This window comes from Papio anubis, chromosome 20, assembly GCF_008728515.1.
Source record: "Papio anubis isolate 15944 chromosome 20, Panubis1.0, whole genome shotgun sequence".
Classification (NCBI taxonomy): domain Eukaryota; kingdom Metazoa; phylum Chordata; class Mammalia; order Primates; family Cercopithecidae; genus Papio; species Papio anubis.
The window spans coordinates 38,750,438-38,774,120 of NC_044995.1; the positions used below are offsets into that span (position 1 = coordinate 38,750,438).

A 23,683-nucleotide genomic window follows, 5' to 3' on the forward strand; every position below is an offset into this window, starting at 1 on the left:
TCAGGAGTTGGCGAACAGGCTGGCCAGCATGGTGAAACCCCGTCTCTACTAAAAATACAAAAATTGGTGGTGCCCACCTGTATTCCCACTACTCAGGAGGCTGAGGCGGGAGAATTGCTTGAACCTGGGAGGTGGAAGTTGCAGTGAGCTGAGATTGTGCCATCACATTCCAGCCTGGGCGACAGAGCAAGACCCTGTCTAAAAAAAAAAAAAAAAAAAGGTGTACTTTTTGTTTTTTTGATACAAGGTCTCGCCTTGTTGCCCAGACTGGAGTGCAGTGACACAGTCATAGCTCACTGCAGCCTCTACCTCCCGGGCTCAAGCCATCCTACTGCCTCAGCCTCACAAGTAGCTGGAACCACAGGAATGTGCCACCATGCCTGGCTAATTTTTGTAGAGACAGTGTTTTGTAGAGACAGGGTTTCACTGTGTTTCCCAGGCTGGTCTCAAACTCCTGAACTCAAGCATTCTGCCTGCCTTAGCCTCCTTAAAGTGCTGGGACTACAGGTTTGAGCCACCGCACCCAGCCTAATTTTTTTACCTTTAGTAGAAACGAGATCTGGCTATGTTGCCGAGGTAGGTCTCCAACTCCTGGCCTCAAGCAATCCTCCCACCTCAGTCTTCCAAAGTGTTTGGATTAGAGGCTTCACAGATGGGGAAACAGAGATTGAGTGAGCTCCTCAAGGTCATGCATCTAACCAGTGTCCTTGAACCCAGGCTATCTGGCACAAGAGGCCTTGAACATTTCAGGGAAACTATTAAGAGAAGCCCCACTGTCGTCCAGAATGATATAGTCTTCCATGTCCTTGCTGTGTGACTTTTGGAAAGTGACTTCATATCTCTGGGCCTCACATAACGGAAATAGTGGGATCTAATTGGGTCATTGCCAGGATTGAATGAAGTAATGTATGCAAAGGGCCTGGAAGAACAGTTGACACATAAGTGCTCAGTAAATTTAGACCATTTTTTGCCATTTTCAGCCAACTGTCTTTACCTAATGTTATTCTTCGGAAGTTTGAAAAGCCACTCTGTTGGGAGGTCAAGGCAGGAGGATCACTTGATACCAGGAGTTGGAGACCAGTCTGGGCAATAGAGGCAGACCCCATGTCTATAAAATATAAAAAATTAAACAGATATGGTGGCATGCACCTGTAGTCCCAGCTAGTTGGGAGGCTGAGGCAGGAGGGTCACTGGACCCCGGATTTCTAGGCTGTGATGAGTTATGATCGCACCACTGCAGTCCAGCCTGGGCGACAGAGCAAGGCTTTGTCTCAAAAAAAAATAAAAAAGAAAGAAAAAGAAAAGTCACTCTGGGCCCTAAGAATTAAAGGGGGAGCAGAGTTTCAAAGTTTTGGATGCAGCGGGATGTGGTGGCTCATGCCTGTAGTCCCAGCACTTTGGGAGGTCAAGGTGGGAGGATCCGCTTGAGCCTGAGAGTTCAACACCAGCCTGCACAACATAATGAGACCTCATCTTTTAAAAATAAATAAAAGCGGACCGGGTGCGGGCGCGGTGACTCACACAATCCAGCACTTTGGGAGGCCGAAGCGGGTGGATCACGAGGTCAGGAGATCGAGACCATCCTGGCTAACAAGGTGAAACCCCGTCTCTATAAAAATACAAAAAATTAGCCAGGCGTGGTGGCGGGCACCTGTAGTCCCAGCTACTCGGGAGGCTGAGGCAGGAGAATGGTGTGAACCCGGGAGGCGGAGCTTGCAGTGAGCCGAGATCCAGCCACTGCACTCCAGCCTGGGTGACAGAGCAAGACTCTGTCTCAAAAAAAAAAAAAAAAAAAGGTGTTCCGCAATGTTGAACACCTCTTGGTAAAGTTCCATATACAAAAGAGTCTAGTCTTTCTTCCATTTATTTAATAGTTGCATTGCAGGAAAATGCAGTGTATATTAAAAACTTGCAAAAAATATGTTGTGTTCTTATGTAAAACAGAGTTAGGTTTAAACTAAAGGCACAGGATCAGGTGCAGTGGCTCCCATCTGTAATCCCAGTGCATTGGGAAGCTGAGGAAGGAAAATCAATTTAGGCCAGGAGTTCGAGACCAACCTGGGCAACATAAGGAGACCTCCATGTTTACAAAAGAATTTTTTTTAATTAGCCAGGTGTGGCGGCAGGTGCCTGTAGTTCTAGCTACTTGGAAGGCTGAAGCAGGAGGATTGCTTGAGCCCAGGAGTTCAAGATTACAGTGAGCTATGATTAGGCTATTGCATTCCAACCTGAGCAACAGAACAAGTCCTTGTCTCAAAAAATAAAATAAAAAGGCCAGGCGCGGTGGCTCACGCCTGTAATCCCAGCACTTTGGGAGGCCGAGGCGGGCGGATCACGAGGTCAGGAGATCAAAACCATCCTGGCTAACACGGTGAAACCCTGTCTCTACTAAAAATACAAAAAAATTAGCGGGGTGTGGTCGCAGGTGCCTGTAGTCCCAGCTGCTGGGGAGGCTGAGGCAGGAGAATGGCGTGAACCTGGGAGGCGGAGTTTGCAGTGAGCCGAGATCGCGCCAGTGCACTTCAGCCTGGGTGACAGAGCAAGACTCCGTCTCTAAATAAATAAATAAACAGAAAAAGAAAGAAGCCCAAACAAACTAAAAGCACAGGTAATTACAAGCAAGATTTTTCAACTCTTTGAGGGACATTAGAAAGTCACGAAGGGGAAAAGATAAGCCTTTCCCATATGGGACTGTCCTGTACGTGGTAGGGTATTTAGTATAACTGCCTACCATTCTCTAAGTGCCTACGGTGCCCCTCAATCATTATGTTATTGGGTTTCCACATAGTTCTATAACACCTTCCTGAACGCCATTGTTCTAGGTCATTCTTTCACTTCAGTCTTCTCCTATGGGTTTATGCATTCATTCGGTTAGTATTTACTAAGTGCCTATTATATTCTAAGCTCTTGCTGTGAGTTCAGTCATGTAACTACAGGTGAAGTGGTCTGAGGCATTCTGAGAAATATGATCAAGAAACTGCTCCCAGGGTCTCAGGGCAGGTTTTCAGAGGAGCAATCTGAGAAGGGAGTAGAGTGTTTTAGTCTAACAACAGCATGTGCAAAGGCCCTGGGGTGGACCAGGAGGAGGCCAGTTTGCAGGATATGAACAGTGACAAGAAAGTGACGGGCAAATTGAAGGTGCATTGATGAGACTCTGAGGCCATCAGTCACTCAGGGGAATGAGAGGTCAAAAAGGGAGTTTAGGTGGAATAAAGTGTTTACCACAGCAGTCTATATATAGTAAAGACCAATGAAGAGCCAGGTACAGGCCAGTGTGATGGTTCATGCCTGTAATCCCAGCACTTTGGGAGGCCAAAGCAGGTGGATCACCTGAGGTCAGGGGTTCGGGACCAGCCTGGCCAACATGGCGAAACCCTGTCTACTAAAAACACAAAAAATTAGCCAGACCTGGTGGTGGATGCCTGTAATCCCAGCTACGCGGGAGGCTGAGGCACAAGAATCGTCCCAGGAGGTGGAGGTTATAGTGAGCTGAGATCACACCACTGCACTCCAGCCTGGGCAACAGAACAAGACTCTGTCTCAAAAAAAAAAAAAAAGCCAGGTACAGTGGTATGCACCTGTAATCCCAGCTACTCAGGAGGCTGAAGCAAAGGATTGCTTGAGCCCAGGAGTTCGAGACCAACCTGGGCATTTAGAGAATGGGAAGCTGGTATATTAAATACCCTACCATGTACAAGACAGTCTCATACGGAAAAGAATTATCCTTTCCTCTTCATGACTTTCTAATGCTCCTCACACAGGTGAAAAATCTTGCTTGTAATTATCTGTGCCTTTAGTTTGTTGGTTTATTTAGGGTTTTTTTTTTTTTGAGTCAGGGTCTTGCTCTGTTGCCCAGGTTGGACTGCAGTGGCATTGCTCATTTTAGAGATGAGCAAGACCTCATTTCTAAAAAAAAAAAAAGAAAGACCACTGATTATTAATTACTCTTGCTATTGTTACTAATATTACTATTATTATCAGCCTTATTAACAGATCCAGTATTATTGAAGGAGGCAGAGTGACAGGGACAGAATGTCTCTCCCTAACAATATGCCAGGAAGAGGTTTTGAAAGACAACAGTAAACATTGGAGATTACAAAAGCAACAAAGCCTAGTCGTGAAAGGCAAGGACTTTGGGGCAGGCAGTCACATTCCTGCCCTATCACTTCCAGGCTGTGTGACTTTCAGAATTTCACTCCTCCTCTCTGGGCCTCCATTTCCTCGTCTATAAAATGGGGATAAGACTAGTAGCTACCTCCTACTCTGGGTACAAGATTTAACTGAGTTAGTACGTGTAAAATGCTTTGAGTAGTTCCTGGCTTATAACAAGAGCTCAATAAATGTTAGCAATTGTTTTGTAGAGTTTTGGGGTCTTACTACGTTGCCCTGGCTGGTGTCAAACTCCTGGCCTCAAGAAATTCTCCCACTTTGGCCTCCCAAAGTGCTGGATTTACAGGCATGAGATACTGTGCCTGACCATGTTAGCTATTATTAATATGAATATTATTAAGTACTCAGTGAATGCTATTTTTAGCAGTAGTAGTAAGCACTCAATAAGTGTCAGCTAATACTATTATTAATACTCTCATCAATAAACATAAAAAAAAATAAGGACCCAGCTTGCCCAAATCCCACAGATGGTTCCTGCTCCCTCTCTTCTTCAGAGGAAGAAAATATCTCCCCACTTTCACCCCCAAAGCCTCGGCTGGCCAGACCCCCATTCTGAACCAGGGGAGCAGTGCTAACTCCATTATGAATAGACACGTCAAACAACCCGGCCGGGAGAAGCATTATTCGTTTGGCTGATAAAGAGGTTCTAAGGCTCTTTGGAAATAAAACTTCATGAAGATTCATGCACTTTAAGAGGAAAAAAAAAAATCCAAGATCAGTCATTCATCTGCTTTAAAAAAAAGTAGGAAAGATAAAACCTTATTTGAGAATATAAAATAATAAAAAGACATTGTAGTTCTCTGTTGTGGCAAAGCCAGTGGCCTTCCGAGGTCTGCCTCGTGCATGTTTCTTCTTCTTCAGCCATTCCTTGAGGCTTTTTGCAAACGTACCCTGTGTTTTTCATTCTTCAGCGTATTGATAATTTTTTTTTTTTTTTTTTTTTTGAGAGAGAGTCTCACTCTGTCACCCAGGCTGGAGTGCAGTGGCGCGATCTCTGCTCACTGCAAGCTCCACCTCCCAGATTCACTCCATTCTCCTGCCTCAGCCTCCCGAGTAGCTGGGACTACAGACGCCCGCCACCATGCCTGGCTAATTTTTTTTTTTTTTTTTTTTAGTAGAGACTGGGTTTCACTGTGTTAGCCAGGATGGTCTCCATCTCCTGACCTCGTGATCCACCCAATTCTGTCTCCCAAAGTGCTGGGATTACAGGCGTGAGCCACCGTGCCCGGCCACATATTGATTTTTTTTTTTTTTTTTTTTGAGATACGGTCTCGCTTTGTCACCCAGGCCCCGGAGTACAGTGGTGCAATCACGGCTCACTGCAGCCTCGACTTCCTGGACTCAGGTGATTCTCCCCCCTCAGCCTCCTGAGTAGTTGGGAACTACAGGCGTGCACGACCATGCCTGGCTAATCTTTTGTATTTTTTTGTATTTTTTGTTTTGCCATGTTCCCAAGGCTGGTCTCCAACTCCTGGGCTCAAGCGATCCTCCCACCTCAGCCTCCCAAAGTGCTGGGATTACAGGAGTGAGCTGCTCTGCCAAGCCGATCATATTTTTTTTCCTTTTTATTCACTTTGTCTTCTCCTCATTCCTACCTTCATCTGTCTTTCAGTGGCCCACTCCAGTGAAAAGTGGACTGACGCACATTCTATTTCATATAATTCAATGGCTGCTGGCCCCAGATCCTCCATACCAGGTGGCCGAGCCCAGTGGCCCTGCAGGGTGGACAGAATGAGGGTGGAACTTTCCCAGACTCTCAGTAAAAATCTGTGGAGGACAGAGCATCTGCCTCTCCCTTGAAGCCAGGCAGTGCCTCCTCCCAGGCCTATCTGGGTGCAAAGGGAACTTTTGCCAAGAGCTGCTCCACTGTAGAATTCTTATCTCTGCTGTTCGCATCCTAATTCCACCTGCATCTGTCACCATGACAACCCACTCCCCAAAAAGAACAGCAAGAGAGATGCTGGACTTTTGACCGCCACAGTTTATCCTGCATGGGGGCAGGGAGTGGTTAATTCTTTAGCACTCTAATTCTTACGGCACCCCCAATGGGCTCTAGTTTTTTGTTTGTTTGTTTGTTTGTTTGTTTGTTTAGAAACAGAGTCTTGCTCTGTTACCCAGGCTGGAGTGGAGTGGTACAATCGTAGCTCACCGTAGCCTCGAACTCCTGGACTCAATTGATCTTCCCACCTCAGCCTCCCAAGTAGCTGGAACTGCAGCCTCATGCAACCACGCCCAGCTGATTTTCTTTTTTTTCCCTTAGAGATGGGGTCTCACTATGTTGCCCAGACTGATCTCAAACTCCTGGGCTCAAGCAATCTTCCTTCCTCAGCCTCCCAAAGTGCTAGGATTACAGGCGTGAGCCAGAGTACCAAGCTGCCTGATTAAAGCATTGAACACCAGAGAGCCCAGCTCAGCTGTTTTCCAGCTGGGTAACACTGGGCAAATGACTTTGCCTCTCTGAACCTCAGTCTCTTCCTCTGAAATGGGGCCAATCACTATACCCATCGCAGATGCTGGTGGTTGCAGGGATGAAATGAGTTAATACGTGAGGTCCTTAGGACAGAGGGGTGGGGGTGAGCAATAAACAGAGACTGCTGTTATTATCACCCCCACATAATCTGATCTCGGGGTCTGAGTGTGCCCCAGGCAAGGTGTCCACAGTCCTCCGCAGAAGGATGCCAAAGTGATTAGCTGGCACAAGAATGCCGTGCAGAGCAGGTGTTATGCAACTGGCCGCCTATTCCAGGCAGAGGATGCCAGATCCCCAGGGAGAAGGGGGAAGGGGGAAGGGGCCCAGCTTCAAAGTTTTCTGCCCCTTTTGAGTTCTCCTTGAAGACACTTTGGAAATGAAACCTCCTGGAAATTGATATTAGGCCTCTGCAGGCTGAGCTTGTTAAAATTTCCCAACAAACAGCCAACAGAAACTCTATGAGGAAGCAAAAACAAGACAAAACAAACATTGGCAGACCCTTTTCCATCCGCTCTTGGTAGATGGTATTCCTCTAAGAAAATGCCCCCACGAGTTTCTCCATGGCCTCTTGAGCTGGTGGCCAAAGGATTTAGGTTCTCTTTGAAATTATAACTTAACTGGGCCTGCTTTATGGTAGGCATCGCTCTCTCTTGAATGTGTATATACATATACAGGGCCAGGTGTGGTGGCTCACACCTGTAATCCCAGCACTTTGGGAGGCCGAGGCAAGTGGATCACTTGAGCCCCAGGAGTTCAATACCAGCCTGAATAACATAGTGAGACCCTCTCTCTACAAAAATTAATAAAAGTAACCAGGCACAGCAGTGTGTGCCTGCAATCCCAGCTACCTGGGGTGGGAGGATCGCTTGAGCCCAGGATTTAAAGGTTGCAGTGAGCTATGTTCACACCACTGCACTTCAGCCTGGGCAACAGAGCGAGACCCTGTCTCTTAAAAATATATTATTATTGGCCGGGCGCGGTGGCTCAAGCCTGTAATCCCAGCACTTTGGGAGGCCGAGACGGGTGGATCACGAGGTCAGGAGATCAAGACCATCCTGGCGAACACGGTGAAACCCCGTCTCTACTAAAAAATATAAAAAACTAGCCGGGCGAGATGGCGGGCGCCTGTAGTCCCAGCTACTCGGGAGGCTGAGGCAGGAGAATGGCGTGAACCCGGGAGGCGGAGCTTGCAGTGAGCTGAGATCTGGCCACTGCACTCCAGCCTGGGCGGCAGAGCGAGACTCCGTCTCAAAAAAATATATATATATATATATATATATTATTATTATTATACACACGCATACCCACACACATGCATTACAGATAATGAGAAAATACTCTCAGCCAGGTTTTCACGTGATACACAACTTCTCAAAAAGCATCACAAGCAGCTTAGAACTAGGAATTTCTTTGTGGACTGTCCAAGATGTTGAGGAAATACTGGTTTAGAATTTACCTCATTTAGGCCAGGTACGGTGGCTCACGCCTGTAATCCTAGCACTTTGGGAGGCCAAGGCCAACAGATCCCTTGAAGCCAGGAGTTTTAGCCTGGCCAACATGGCAAAAATCTTGTCTTTACTAAAAATACGGAAAAAGAAATTAGCTGGGTATCGTGGCACACGCTTGTAGTCCCAGCTACTCTGGAGGCTGAGGCAGGAGAATCACTTGAACCTGGGAGGCAGAGGTTGCAGTGAGCCGAGATCACCGAGATCGCACATTACACTTCAGCCTGGGTGACAGAGCAAGACTCCATCTCAAAAAAATAAGATAGATAAGATAAATATATATAATATATATTTTATATATATATATAATAGAAACTGTGAAACAAGTGATCTTTGTATGTTTCCAAAATATAACAGCAGGACAGGCATAGGATAGATGTTCCTATTGCAAAAGGGAGAAATTGGAAGGGATAAAGAGGTCACCAATCCTAAGCAAGTGCTAAATCCAGCAAGACAAATCCCATTAGGTTTCAAGGCCCGAGAATAATCCTCGGTGACTCTCAGCTCATTAACATACTTAGTTCTCAGAGCCAGACTCAATGAGGTTACGGCCCCCATGTTATGGATCAGGAACTGAGGCTAAGTAACTCACTGGAGATTATGTGGTAAAGAAGGTCCAGGATCGGCCGGGTGCGGTGGCTCACACCTGTAATCCCAGCACTTTGGGAGGCCAAGGCGGGTGGATCACGAGGCCAGGAGATTGAGACCATCCTGGCTAACACCGTGAAACCCCGTCTCTACTAAAAATACAAAAAATTAGCCGGGCGTGGTGGCCGGCACCTGTGGGAGGCTGAGGCAGGAGAATGGCGTGAACCCGGGAGACGGAGCTTGCAGTGAGCCGAGATAGGGCCATTGCACTCCAGCCTGGGCGACAGAGCGAGACTCCATCTCAAAAAAAAAAAAAAGAAGGTCCAGGATCATTGCTTCAGTCTCCGGGATATGGAGAAGGTTCTACTCCTGTTGTCCCAAATTTTAAAATGTGGTAACTAAGGCTCAGAGAGATTAAGCAAACCACACAGGGTCACACAGCTAGTGATGTTGCCAAGATTTCCCTGGGTGTACTGGCTCATGCCTGTAATCCCAGCATTTTGAGAGACTGAGGCAAGAGGATCACTTGAGCCCAGGAGTTTGAGACCAGCCTGGGAAATATAGTGAGACCTCATCTGTACAAAAAGAAAAATTAAACAGTTAGCTAGGCATGGTGGCATGCACCTATTGTCCCAGCTACTCGGGAGGCTGAGGTGGGAGGATTGCCTGAGCCTGGGAGGTGGAGATTGCAGTGAGCTGAGATCGCACCAGTGCACTACAACCTGAGTGACGGAGTGAGACCCTGTCTCAAAAAAAAAAAAAAAAAAAAAGGCATTGCCGAGATTCGAACCCAGGTTCAGCCTGTCTTCTGAAATGTCACTCTATGACCCACTCACGAAACTGAGAAGGCAGAAAGTTGCTTGGACCTGCCCATTTCCCCTGTGCGGTCTCAGAGAAACAGTGGAACTGCCTCGGTTTCTCCTTCTGGGAAGTATTAATAGAAGCATCCCACTTACCTACTTTGGTCTGAAAATAAATTAGCTTGTCTCTCTTCCGCTTACTAAAAACACCCTGGGTTTTTGCACGTTAAAATGCAAAAATAAAATGAGGAGAATGGTGCTGGTAGTTTCGCCAGTGGGAAGCCCTCTGGGGAAAGCCAGCCTTTTATTTATTATTTATTTATTTATTATTTCTAGGGAGATTTGTGGGAAACCAGAGCTGTGTTGTCCAGGGGGTCTGTAGTCCGGAAGGCATCAGATGGGCTACTAAGTGAGTCTTTGTCAACCTGCAGATGGCAGGAGGCAGGGCCCAGGTGTCCATGGCTTGGAGACGCAGGGGTTGATGGGAGGTCTGAGGCTGTGGGATCTCTCCTGGAACCTCAGTATCCTCATCTAGATAATGGGGACATTCTGGCCAGGTGCGGTGGCTCACTCCTGTAATCCCAGCACTTTGGGAGGCCGAGGCGGGTGGATCACTTGAGGCCAGGAGTTCAAGCAGCCTGGGCAACGTGGAGAAGCCCTGTCTCTACTGAAAATAGAAAAACTAGCTGGGCATGGTGGTGCATGCTGGTAATCCCAGCTATTCGGGAGGCTGAGGCACGAGGATCACTTGAATCCAGGAGGCGGAGGTTTCAGTGAGCCGAGATCCCGCCACTGCACTCCAGCCTGGGCAACAGAGTGAGACTCTGTCTCAGTTAAAAAAAAAAAAAAAAGAAAAAGAAAATGGGGGTATTCATTTATTCATTTATCATTTGACAGTAAGTTACCCAGCATTGACTGTGTGAGAGGCCCTGTACTAGGCAGTGAAAACTCAGCTATGAATAAGAAAGTTAAAAACAAGCTGGGCATTGTGGTTTACGCCTGTAATCCCAACATTTTAGGAGGCCGAGGGGGAAGAATCACTTGAACCCAGGAGTTTGAGACCAGCCTGGGCAACATAGTGAGATGCCAGTCTCTACAAAAAATTTAAAAATTAGCCAGGCATGTTGGCGTGAGCCTGTAGCCTCAGCTACCCGGAGGCTGAGATGGGAGGATCACTGGAGCCCAGAAGTTGAAGGCTGCAGTAAGCTATGATCCTGCCACTGCACTCCAGCCTGGACAACAGAGTGAGACCCTGTCTGAAAAAAAAAAAAAAAAAAGAGGCCAGGTGCGGTGGCTCACTCCTGTAATCTCAGCACTTTGGGAGGCTGAGGTGGGTGGATCACTTAAGGTCAAGAATTCGAGACCAGCCTGGCCAAAATGGTGAAACCCCGTCTCTACTGAAATACAAAAAATTAGCCAGTCATGGTGGTGGGTACCTGTAATCCCAGCTACTTGGGAGGCTGAGGCAAGAGAATCGCTTGAACCCAGGAGCCAGAGGTTGTAGTGAGCCGAGATCACACCGCTGTATGACAGAGCAAGATTCCATCTTGGAAAAAAGAAAAAAAAAAAAGGAAAAGAAGTAAGATGATGGGGAGTTGTGGAAACCTGTTAGTGGGCATGTGAAGGTCTTGAACTCTGATCAAGAATTGAACAGCCCCTTCTCAATTCCAGGCGCTACAGGGGTCTGGGACACAACTTCTCCCTGACCAAATTGTACCCTTCCCTTTTCTTTTTTTTTTTTTTTTGATGACAGGGTCTCACTCTGTCACCCAGGCTGGAGTGCAATGGGACGATCACAGCTCTCTGCAGCCTCAACCTCCCAGGCTCAAGCAGTGCTCCCACTTCAGCCTCCCAAACTACAGGCACACAGCACCACGCCTGTCCATTTATACATTTTTTGTAGAAATGGGGTCTCACTATGTTGCCCAAGCTGGTCTTGAACTCCCGGCCTTAAGCAATCCTCCTGCCTCGGCTTCTCAAAGTGCTGGGATTACAGGGGCGTGAGCCACTGTGCCCAGCCCAAGTTGTACTCTTGAAAGATGGAATCTTAGCTAGGATCCTGACCTGTTGCGTTTTATCCTAACTCAGTTGTTCGTTCTTTTTCATTCACTTGCCTTCCTCAGAGAGAACCAGGGCTCTGGGGTCCCTGTGTCAGGCCCCAACCTGTCAACCACCCGGCCCATCCAGCAGGACCTGGGCCGCCAAGACCCGCCCCTGGCAGAGGACATTGACAACATGAAGAACAACAAGCTGGCCACCGCGGAGTCGGCCGGTCCCCACGACAGCCTCGGCCACGCCGGCCTGCCCCAGAGCCCAGCCAAGATGGGAAACAGTACAGACCCCGGCCCCACGCCGGCCATCCCTGCCATGGCCACCAACCCCCAGAACGCCGCCAGCCGCCGGATGCCCAACAACCCGGGGAACCCATCCAATCCCGGCCCCCCCAAGACCCCTGAGAACAGCCTTATCGTCACCAACCCCAGCGGCACCCAGACCAATTCAGCTAAGACTGCCAGGAAACCCGACCACACCACGGTGGACATCCCCCCGGCCTGCCCACCCCCACTCAACCATACCGTCGTGCAAGGTGAGACCCTCCGTCCTCACATCGCTGGGCAGGGGACCTGGCGCCCCTGGAGCCAGAGGCTCTGCTGAGTGACCCTGGACTGTGACCCCATCTCTCTGGCCTCAGTTTCCCCCCTGGAAAATGGGCATAGACGTAGTTTCCTACCCCGCAGGGCTGTGGAACATTCAGTGAGATAATTTGAGGACAGTGCCTGGCACGGGGACGTGTTCGATGAGGTTAGCAATATCTCCTACGTCCTTCCTTCCCTAGGGGAGCCAGGAAGTCACCCCGTTTGAGGAGCAATAGGGTCCTCTGATGGAAGCTTGAGGGGATCAGATGATTGATTCTCTCGGCCCAGCACTGTCCAAAAGAAATGTAACACAGGCCACATGCAAATGTCAGTTTCAACTTTCTAGTCACCACATTAAAAAAAGGGGCCAGATGTACTGGCTCATGCCTGTAATCCCAGCACTTCAGGAGGCCAAGGTAGAGTAAGCCAAGAGGGCACCACTGCGCTGCAGCCTGGATGACAAAGCGAGACTCCGTCTCAAAAAAAAAAAAAAAAAAAGAAAAAGTAGTGAACTGCTGAGTAGATGATGTCTTAAGTGCCTCTAGTGTCAGTTCTGTGTGAGAAATTTTCATGGGTCTGCTGGATAAAGGCTTTCCATGGTCCTGAGACCTAAGATCCTAAGATCTTGTCACTGTGCCCATTTTATAGATGTAGGGACTGAGGCTCAGAGAGGCTCAGCCTGCCCGTGCGCACATAATCTGGCTGGGCTGCAGAATGGAAGCTCCAGAAGCTGATAGCTCCTCCCTCGAGTCGAGAGGGGTGCTAATGGGGGCACGACGTGCGGTTTATGGGAGGTCTCAGTATTTCCATCTGTTCAATGGATCTCTTGGCACTGTCCCTACCTGCCTGCAAGTGAGGACGTGAAGGTCCAACAAGGATAGGGGCAGGTCTGTGTTAATATCCCGTGAGGGCCCCACCACACTCAAGGCTATGGAGTGGTTGAGAGCAGGCTCTCGGGGGCCAGGCCTCCTGGGTTTCAAATGCCAGCTCTGCCACTTCCTGCTGTGTGACCTTAGACAAGTCACTTTACTTCTCTGTGCCTCAATTTCCTCATCTGTAAATGGGGGATCAGAATATATCAACCTCAGGGCCATACAAGGGTTCAGTGATGTCATAGGATGCCTGGTATATACAGCAGGCGCTTTATAAATGTCAGCGGCTTCTTGCCTGCCCTGGGAGTACACAGGAGTTCCCAGAGACTTGTGGGAAATTATGGAGGGAGCCCTGTGTTGGTTCTTGTCCCAACAGTGAACAAAAACGCCAACCCAGACCCACTGCCAAAAAAAGAGGACGAGAAGAAGGAGGAGGAGGAAGACGACCGTGGGGAAGACGGCCCTAAGCCAATGCCTCCCTATAGCTCCATGTTCATCCTGTCCACGACCAACCCGTGAGTATGGCCCCCAGCAAGGGCAGGGGGGCCTGGGGCTCCCACCAGGGTAGCAGAATTCAGGCCAGATAGAGGGCAATGAGTGAGTGTTGACCACCATGAGTCCAAGGGTACCTTTGAACAAACTGAAAACAGATGCTCCTTCCTTAAGTCATGTAAGATGATTTGTCACAATATACTGACTTTGTTGGAAGAGATCCCCTTCCTGCCCTCCGCTAGAAAATCATTGTCATAAATATCCAGATCTATGCTGTCTGTGATGTAAGAGGCACCCCCTTAGAAATGGCTGCCTTGTGTAGTACACAGCCTGAACAACTGCACATGACAGCCCTAGGACCCGAACTCTGTTCCTAACCTAGACTCTGTAAGCGTTTAGATTCTGGGCGGACAGTCTCTGAGTTCCATGGCCTTCTGTCTTGGGCATCTTTGAAATGGATAGATTATTTAGGGGAGAATTATCCTGTGAGTGTCGTGGTGGCTCGGAGGTTATTTCAGAATTGAATGTCTCCCAAGGCTATTTCTTGAAAGCCTGACCCCTCAAAATGCTTCTTGATAATGAAGGATCATGTCAGATAAGATGGGGGGAAGCTGCTTTCTATAATCTGCCTCTTGGCAACTCACTCTGAGTAGTAATAAATAAAAGTACTTTTAAAATACTTTTTTATTTCATTGACTTATCGATTTTTACTAAGGAAACACTTATGTGGTATTTACTCAGTGCCAGGCACTGTTCTAAGTGCCTTAAAATTTTTTAAAAATTTCTCTGAGGTTGTTAGTATGCTTAGCTCCATTTGACAGATGAAAAACTGAGGTCCAGAGACGTGAATTCACCTGCCCAAGGTCACACAGCAAGTCAGTGGGAGAGCTGGAGTTTGAGCCCAGACACTAGCTGTAGCCTCCTTGTTCTTAATCACTCAGTTCTGCTGCCATTCACACAACCTTATGGACTATTTGTTATTGGCTCCACTTATTAAGAGGTTAACTGGCACATCCCATTGGTACCTTCAAGGCTCTGATAAGGCCTGCAGTTCATAATTTCAATAACTAACTTTTTGGAGCCCCTATCATGAGCCAGGTATAGATTAACTCTCGGGTCTCACGATTTTGTGAAGTAAGCATTAGTATTATGGCCATTTTACAGATGAGGGCACCAAGGCACAGAGGGGACAAGCAACTTGCCCAAGGTCACACAGCTAATTTTTAAAAAAGAAAGAAACCTACTTAACCCATAGATTCACAATATTGTTTGACCCTGGGACATTTAATATCGAAAAGGCTTTTTATCTCCTACAGAATTAAGGACCGTATTTCTTCAACCTAGCTTAGGGATCAAGATATTTCAAGAGGGTCGTTTGGGAGTGATAGGAACTTTGCTAAACAGGGCATGTGAATGTCTTCTCTCACCAAGGTCCCCTCTGCCTTCTTGGGGTTCCAGGACCCAGAGAGGGCCCCCACCTGGAGGAGCTTAATAGCTTGTTGTGTATGAGGCCTTCGAGGTCGGAGATCTCAGGTAGTGGTAGGTAACATGAGATTATGGAAGAAAAAGGTTTGAGAGCCTGTGGTCTGAGTGGACCTCTGCACACCCATCTGTCTCCAACAGCCTTCGCCGCCTGTGCCATTACATCCTGAACCTGCGCTACTTTGAGATGTGCATCCTCATGGTCATTGCCATGAGCAGCATCGCCCTGGCCGCCGAGGACCCTGTGCAGCCCAACGCACCTCGGAACAACGTGAGTCCCACAGAGCACGCCCCTTCCTAGCCTGGCTTCTCTGCCTCAGACCACTTTCTCCTGCATCCAAAATGCTATAGGTAGGGTGGGATGTTGGGGGCACCCCTAGGCATAGCCCTTATGGCTGTTGGTTGAGAGGGGAAGCTCTGATTCCTTGGGGATGCTCTTGGAAGTAAGACATTCCTTGAGGCAGTGGCTGTGTGAGCCTGGTGGGGAGGAGGTGGCCCAGAGTGGCTGGGGCTGAAAATTGCTGGATTCTTTAATGGAGGCGTGAGACTAACAGGATATGGATGTTGCACACTCTCTACATGGAATCGGGGGGTTACTGGGGCAGGGGCAGTGCTCAGAGGCGGTCCCCTCTGCAGTAGACATTTCCCTTTGGGCACGAAGCTCTGAAAGAAACAACTATTTGGTTCAGAAAGAGAGCCTAAGCTTTCGATTTTTATGAAAGCAAGCCCCTTTGCAGGTGATGGGTCTCTTGACAATCCCTGTTAATTGAGCACTTGCTGAGTCCCAGGAAGAAACTCAGCATGAACCATCCCGTTTCATCCTCACAATGCACCCCCGCTCCTTGCCCAGGCATCCCCACTTGACAGATGGGAAAACTGAGGCTCAGGGGAATGAAGGAGTGGTAAGTGACCTGTCCGGGGTCACACAGCAGAATTCCAACTCCGCATCCCCCAAAGCTCCCGCTGCTTCCCCCCAGCTGTCTGCATTTACTAATCACCTACTATATGCCACGGATGGGTGTGCGTAGCCCCTTTGAGTCCTGACAAGCAGGAATGAGTGCATGCTTGTGGTTGAGATGGGGAAATGGAGGCACCAACAGGCAAGGGCGTGCCTCCACCATGGCCTGAGGGCAGAGGCTTGTCCCCAGGGCCTGGTAGAGGGTGGACTGGTGGCTCCTGTTTCCCTCCCCAGCTCCCTCCCCCATCCCTTCCCTCCCAGCCCAAAGCCAAAGAAGTGTGTTTTCTGCTGGTCTGAGGCTCTGCTGCCCTGGCTAAGTAGGTTAGGACCCAGGCAAGGCTGGCAAGCCCCATCCCTCAAGCCCGCCCACAGCTTACCATGCACTTTCCCTTCCTTCCCAGGCCTGGCAGGCCCCCACCCCGGGGACCCAATGGGGGAGATGGAAGGAAATAATTAGAACACAGCTCCCCGAGGAAGCCAGAGCCAGTGCCCAGCCTCCTCATAGCCGGCTCAGTTGCTTCCTGTAGCCTGGGTTCCCCCAGAGGCCTCCAGGAGCCAGGCATGGGGAGGGGGTGTTCCAGGAGGGGTCCACAAACCCCCTGCTGGCTGGAGGAGGCTGGGGAGGGCACAGGCATGGATGATGCGGGGGGCACGGCAGCTCCCAAGGCTGAAGGGAATCTAGGCAGCGCTCAGACCGGACCGCAGGGAGTGTTTGCAAAGAGCATTCAGCTCCCCGGCCCCCTCCTTCGTCCATCTCGCAGTTGAAACTTCTCTACAAGAACACTGTGGCCCCATAACGTTCACACCACGTAACCGCCATCCAGGGCAAGAAATAGAACAAAAACGCCCCACGCGGCATGTGCCTCCTCGATCCCCCACCCCCACTGCCTTCCTTCCCTCTGGAGCTGCTGGGGACACTGTCTGGAGACATTTTTGGTTGTCACGACAGGAGAGGGGAGGTGCTCCTGGCATCTGGTGGGTGGAGGCCAGGGACGCTGCTCAGCACCCAGCGACACGCAGGACGGCCCCCTCTCTAGAGAATGATCCTTCCCCAAATGTCCACAGAGCCCAGCCTGAGAAACCCTGCCTTACAGGTAACCACGACCCCAGCTTCTGGAATGAGCGTTTCTCAGCTTTTCTCTTTTTTCCCACCTGCACAGACTTTTTTTTTTTTTTAAGAAACAGTGTCTCTCTCTGTCGCCCAGGTTGGGGCGCAGTAACGTGATCATGGCTCACTGCAGCCTCAACCTCCTGGGCTCAAGTGAGCCTCCCAGCTCAGCCCCTCAAGTAGCTAGGACCACAGGCATGCACCACCACACCCAGCTAATTTTGAAAATTCTTGTAGAAACGGGGCCTCGCTATGTTGCCACGCTGGCCTTGAACTCTTGACCTCAAGTAATCGTCCCTCCTCAGACTTCCAGAGCCGTGGAATTACAGGCATGAGCAACCGCACTGGCCAATTCTTAAAAACTAGAATTTATGTTTGCTCTTCTGTAACATTCAATAAATGCGACACCTATGCTTCCCCTTGTCACCCAACATTGTATCTGCACTAAGTGAATATATGTTGCTGTTGCAGGATTGATGGGCATTCTTTTTTTTTTTTTTTTTTTTTTTTTTTGAGATGGAGTCTTGCTCTGTCACCCAGGCCAGAGTACGGTGGTGCAATCTTGGCTCACCGCAACCTCCGCCTCCCGGGTTTAAGCGATTCTCCTGCCTCAGCCTCCGGAGTAGCTGAGACTACAGGTGTGCGCCACCACGCCCGGCTAAATTTTGTATTTTTAGTAGAGACAGGGTTTCACCATGTTGGCCAGGCCAGTCTCAAACTCCTGACCTCAAGTGATCCACCCACCTTGGCTTCCCAAAGTGCTGGGATTACAGGCGTGAGCCACCATGCCTGGCCGATGGGCATTCTTTATGAGGCTGTTTTCAGATGTACTGGGTGGCATGGGGTGTGTTATCCATACCCTGTTGACAGATGTTTGGGTGGTTTCTAAGTGTGAATACTGTCCCCATGCCACACCCCTCAACATGTTTCCTGAGTCACCTGGACAAGAATTTCTCCAGGAGGCTGGATGCAATGGCTCACGCCTATAATCACAGTACTTTGAGAGACCAAGGTGGGAGCATTGCTTGAGGCCAGGAGTTCGAGACCAGCTTGGGCAACATAGTGAGACCCCCCCCACCACCTCTACCAAAAAAAAAAATTATTTTTTGGTCGGGTGCCGTGGCTCACGCCTATAATCCCAGCACTTTGGGAGGCCGAGGCGGGTGGATCACGAGGTCAGGAGATCAAGACCATCCTGGCTAACACAGTGAAACCCCATCTCTACTAAAAAAAAAACACAAAAAATTAGCCAGGCGAGGTGGCAGGCGCCTATAGTCCCAGCTACTCGGGAGGCTGAGGCAGGAGAATGGCGTGAACCCAGGGGGCGGAGCCTGCAGTGAGCTGAGAACACACCACTGCACTCCCGCCTGGGCAACAGAACGAGACTCTGTCTCAAAAAAAAAAAAAAATTAAATTAACCAAGCATGGTGGTGCGCACCTGTGGTCCCAGCCACTTGGGAGGTTGAGGTGGGAGGATCACTTGGGTCTGGAAGGTCGAGGCTGTAGTGATCCGTGTTCGTACCGCTGCACTCCAGCCTGGGTGACAGAGCGTGACCCTATCTCAATAAATAAGAATTCCTCCAGGGTATAAACCTAAAGCGAAGTTTCCAGAGCATAGAATTTGCAAGTGGTTGGCCTCAGTAAATGCAGCTTGAATGTTTACTAGACAATAAACACAGTGACCCTTTGGGAGGCCGAGGCAGGTGGATCACCTGATGTCAGGAGTTTGAGACCAGCCTGGCCAACATGGTGAAACCCCGTCTCTACCAAAAATACAAAAATTAGCCAGGTGTGGTGACACACAACCGTAATCCCAGCTACTCGGGAGGCTGAGGCACAAGAATCGCTTGAACCCAGGAGGCAGAGGTTGCAGTAAGCCAAGATGGTGTCACTGCACTCAGCCTTGGCAACAGAGCAAGACCCTGTCTCAAAAATGTATATAAGTAAATAAAAATAAACACAGTGGGCCATGTCCCGTGGCTCACACCTATAATCCCACCACTTTGGGAGGCCAAGGCAGGTAGATCACCTGAGGTCAGGAGTTAGAGACCAGACTGGTCAATATGGTAAAACTTGGTCTCTACTAAAATTACAAAAATTAGCCGGGCATGGTAGCATGCGCTTGTAATCCCAGATACTTGGGAGGCTGAGGCAGAAGAATCGCTTGAACCCAGGAGGCAGAGGTTCCAGTGAGCCAAGATTGTGCCACTGTACTCCAGCCTGGGTGACAGCGAGACGCCGTCTCAAAAAGAAAAATTAAAAAATAAACGAATGCAGTGGCTCTTGCTCCAGTAGCTCATGGGAACTCCTGTTCTTCCACATCCTTGTCAACACTTGGTGCTGTTGGCTGTTTCATTTGGCCGATCTGCTGGGTGTGGAGTGAGATCTTATTGGGGTTTTACTTGGCATTTCTCTGTAATGAATGAGATCAAGCACTTTTTTGGATTAGACAGGAAATGACATGTGCAAATAGATCAAAAAGATCAAAATATTAGGCATACTTGAACCTAATTTATTGGTCTTTTGATTTCCTCCTGCACACCTTATTTAGCGCTCCAGAATTAGATTCGCCTGATCCCCTGGCCTGCCCTTTCCCAACTCCCTCTCTTCCTTCTTTCCTTCCATTCATTCCTTTAGTATTTAATAAGCAACTACTATGTGCCAGGTACTGAGCTAGCCAGGGAGGATTGATAGGGTGTGAGACGGTCCCTGCACTCGCAGAGCCCACAGAGCACCAGGCCTTTGACCAGGCTGTGCCCACTGCCTCGTGCACCTGAAATACTCTCCCACCACCATCCCCTCTGCCCACCCAGGTCCTTCAAGCCAATCCCCTTGCACCAGCCCCTCCCTCCAGGAAGTCCCTCGCCCTGACCCCAGGCACTCTGGTCTCTGATTCCGCTTCAGTCACCACACATAACAGGAAGATAAGTTACAACCACACAGATCACAGAGCCCAGCTCCTCCAGGACCCAGTACAGCCCCAACTGTTTATGCATTCACTCAACAAACATTTCTTGAGCACCTACTGTATTCCTGACCCTGTATTATAAGCTGGAGATGCCATGGTGACAGACAGACATCCCTGTCCTTGTGGGGCTGACATTTGGGTGGGGGAAATGGACAATGAGATTATCGGTAACTCTAACAGATGTTCAAGGAGTGATAAGTGGCCGAGGTTGTGGTGGGCAGAGGGAAAGAGAGACTTTGTAAAGAGGATCTCAAGGACCAGGAGATGGAATTTAAACAGTCAGGGAAGTCCTCACTGGAAAACTGTTATTTGAGCTAAGTCATAAAGGAGGAGAAAGAGGGAATCAAATGGGATGTAAGGAAAAGCATTCCAGAGAGACAACAGCCTGTGCAAACGCCCTGAGGTGGGAGCATCTTGGGGGACAAAAGGAAGTGAGCAAGGGAGAGAGGGAGAGGAAGCGAGGGCAGGGAGCTGACTGGTCAGATTGTGAGGGCCTTGGGGAGGACTTTGACTTTTATCCCTGAATGAGGTGGGAGCCACGGAGGGTTGTAAGCAGAGGAAGGATGTGCCTGACTCGGGTTCACAGCGCCCTCTGGTGGCCATGTTCAGTAGTGCTCAGCCCTTGCAGCTTCCAGGTGGATCTGATTTGGGGTTTTTTTTGGTTTTGTTTTGTTTGTTTTGTTGTTGTTTTGTTTTGTTTTTAGACAGAGTCTCTGTCTCCCAGGCTGGAGTGCAGCGACGCGATCTTGGCTCACTGCAACCTCCGCCTCCCGGGTTCAAGCGATTATCACACCTCGGCCTCCCAAGTAGCTGGAATTACAGGCACACGCCACCATGCCCAGCTAATTTTTTGTATTTTTAGTAGAGACGGGGTTTTGCCATTTGGTCAGGCTGGTCTCGAACTCCTGACCTCAAGCGATCTGTCTGCCTCCACCTCCCAAAGTGCTGGGATTACAGGCTTGAGCCAGCGCGCCCAGCCAGTGTCCACCCCCAGTACCTAGACACTGTGCCAGCACACCGTCATCTTCATGCCTGAGTGACACCGGAGGTGTGCTATGGTGTGTCCTGGAGAGGGGCTGGGTCAGAGGACGTCGCTTATCCAGGCAGAAACATCGGGCCTGGGGAGGGGGACAGGAAGAATCAACCTATCCTGGGAGGGGCCTGGCCTTGAGGCAAGAAAAGATGCTGTGGCGGGAGGTTGGCCCCAGTGTTTAAGAAACCACGTAGCAACTGTTTCTCGCCCAGGATACCCAGGAAAGCAAGGGTACTGGGGGATTAGATCCGTCACCAAGAGGGATGCAGTCAGCCCTGAACTTCTCTGGGGCCGCTTCTAATCCACTATAGGGCTTGGCGCAAATTTTAAAAGGCACCCTTCCCGCCGGTTAGCGAACTGGTCTAGGACAGTGATTTTGTTTGTTAGGATTTGCTGCCATCTGCTGGACAATTTCATTCACAACATACAAATCTGCGGTATGAAGAGATGGGAGGGGCCCTTGTGCAGTGCACACCCTGCCCAACTGTATATAGCAACTGTGTTTCCTCTTCTGGGTAGAGACTCTGCTCCCCAGTGGGCAATCGTTAGTTTTACCGGGGCGCTGCTGGAACAGGCCAGTGATCCACTGCCCTCTTGTTTTTATCCCCAACAGGTGCTGCGATATTTTGACTACGTTTTTACAGGTGTCTTTACCTTTGAGATGGTGATCAAGGTGAGTGCAGATTATAAGTGAGAACATGCGGTAATTTTTCTTTTTTAAGCAAGTGCAGGGCTGGGCACAGTGGATCATGCCTGTAATCCCAGCACTTTGGGAGGCTGAGGTGGGCAGATCACTTGAGATCAGGAGTTTTAGGCCAGCCTGGCCAACATGGTGAAATCTCATCTCTGCCAAAAATACAAAAATTAGCCAGGCGTGGTGGCTCATGTTTGTAGTCCCAGCTACTCGGGAGGGTGAGGCAGGAGAATCTCTTGAAGCCTAGGCTGCGATGAGCTGATGTGGAGACTGCAGTGAGCCAAGATCATGCCACTGCATTCCAGCCTACGTGATAGAGTGAGATCCTGTCAAAAAAGAAAAAAAAAGAGCCAGGGTTCCAGGAGATTCTGAGCCTTCAAGAATGCCCTACCTCGAGATGATGAGTCTCCCAGAGGATTAGAAATGCCTGGTGTGGGCCGGGCGCGGTGGCTCAAGCCTGTAATCCCAGCACTTTGGGAGGCCGAGGCGGGCGGATCACAAGGTCAGGAGATCGAGACCATCCTGGCTAACACGGTGAAACCCCGTCTCTACTAAAAAATACAAAAAGCTAGCGGGGCGAGGTGGCAGGCGCCTGTAGTGCCAGCTACTCGGGAGGCTGAGGCAGGAGAATGGCGTAAACCCGGGAGGCGGAGCTTGCAGTGAGCTGAGATCCGGCCACTGCACTCCAGCCTGGGTGACAAAGCGAGACTCCGTCTCAAAAAAAAAAAAAAAAAAAAGAAATGCCTGGTATGTTTGAAGAGCAGCAAGGAAGCTGGTGTGGCTGGGCAAAGCGAGAGAAGAGTGGGGAAGTGAAGGACAGAGAGATGAGAATGGGGAGGTGAGGGGCAGCTTGTGCAGAGGATCACAGAGATTGAGCTCTTTGGCTTTTACTTTGAGTGAGGTGAGAGTCATAGAGGGTTCTGAGCAGAGGAGGGACTCGACCCTTGCCCTCTGGCATCTGTGGGAAGCCAGAGAACCTGTGAGCAGATGATCACACTGGTCCCCATCCCATGGGCGATGATGAGAGGGGATCAGGCTGGTGACCAAAGAAGAGGTGAGAAGTGGACAGATTCTTGGAAGGTTCTGGAAATACAGCCAGTGAGCTTTGCTGATAGAGCCACCCATGAGGGATTTGGGACAAAGAGGCTTCAAAGAGGACCCCAAAGTTTGGATCTAAGAGCCGGCAAGCCAGAGCTGGCTTCCATTAGGCAAAGAGGGGCCGCCTCATGGGGCAGGAGCTCCCCATTCCTCCCCGGAGTCCTCTGGCCACTGCCCATCCCTGCAAGATGAGGTGGCCTCGTTGGCTTCCCTGCCTGTCCCCGAGAGGCTAGAGAGCGGGTGGCAGCACCCCAGGGTGGGGATCAGGTGGGGGTTCTGAGCACCCTCTCTTCTTCCCCAACAGATGATCGACCTGGGGCTCGTCCTGCATCAGGGTGCCTACTTCCGTGACCTCTGGAATATTCTCGACTTCATAGTGGTCAGTGGGGCCCTGGTAGCCTTTGCCTTCACGTAAGTCTCCTCTCGAGGCCTCCACTTGCCTCTTTTCCCCCAACCCCCAGCCTGGGGCCACCCGTCGGATTACAGGACATGTTCTCAAGGTCTAGGGAATGGGTGTGTGGGCTCTGGGGACCTGTGAGATATCAGCATGCCACCAGGAAGAGCTTCGATTGGCTTTTTGCATGACGTCCGTGGAGGAAGAAGGGACCCGCCCCCCGCCCCAACCTTCTACCTCCTCGCACAGCAACGGTCCTCAGCCACATCACGGGCCCCTTGCTGTGCTGCTTTCTGTAGACTAGCCTCGCCGGAACATCTCATCCCCCTACTGCTCCGCAAGTGCAACCTAAACCTCTGTCTCTTTGGAAAGTCCCTAAAGAGACAATCAGGAAATGAATGTGCATGAGAATTCT

At 49.8% G+C, this 23,683-nt stretch overlaps 1 protein-coding gene across 16 annotated transcripts in view; it reads left to right on the forward strand.

The window, feature by feature from the left end:
- The window catches only part of CACNA1A (calcium voltage-gated channel subunit alpha1 A), a 428,952-nt gene that overhangs the window by 329,512 nt on the left and 75,757 nt on the right, over positions 1 to 23,683 (forward strand). For all 16 annotated transcript variants that reach the window (XM_031659832.1, XM_031659842.1, XM_031659846.1 and 13 more), the window contains exons 22-26: positions 11,657 to 12,120; positions 13,418 to 13,556; positions 15,157 to 15,286; positions 21,696 to 21,755; positions 23,179 to 23,285. In XM_031659832.1, the coding sequence (XP_031515692.1) occupies positions 11,657 to 12,120; positions 13,418 to 13,556; positions 15,157 to 15,286; positions 21,696 to 21,755; positions 23,179 to 23,285 (900 nt within the window). The remainder of the gene's footprint in view (positions 1 to 11,656; positions 12,121 to 13,417; positions 13,557 to 15,156; positions 15,287 to 21,695; positions 21,756 to 23,178; positions 23,286 to 23,683) is intronic.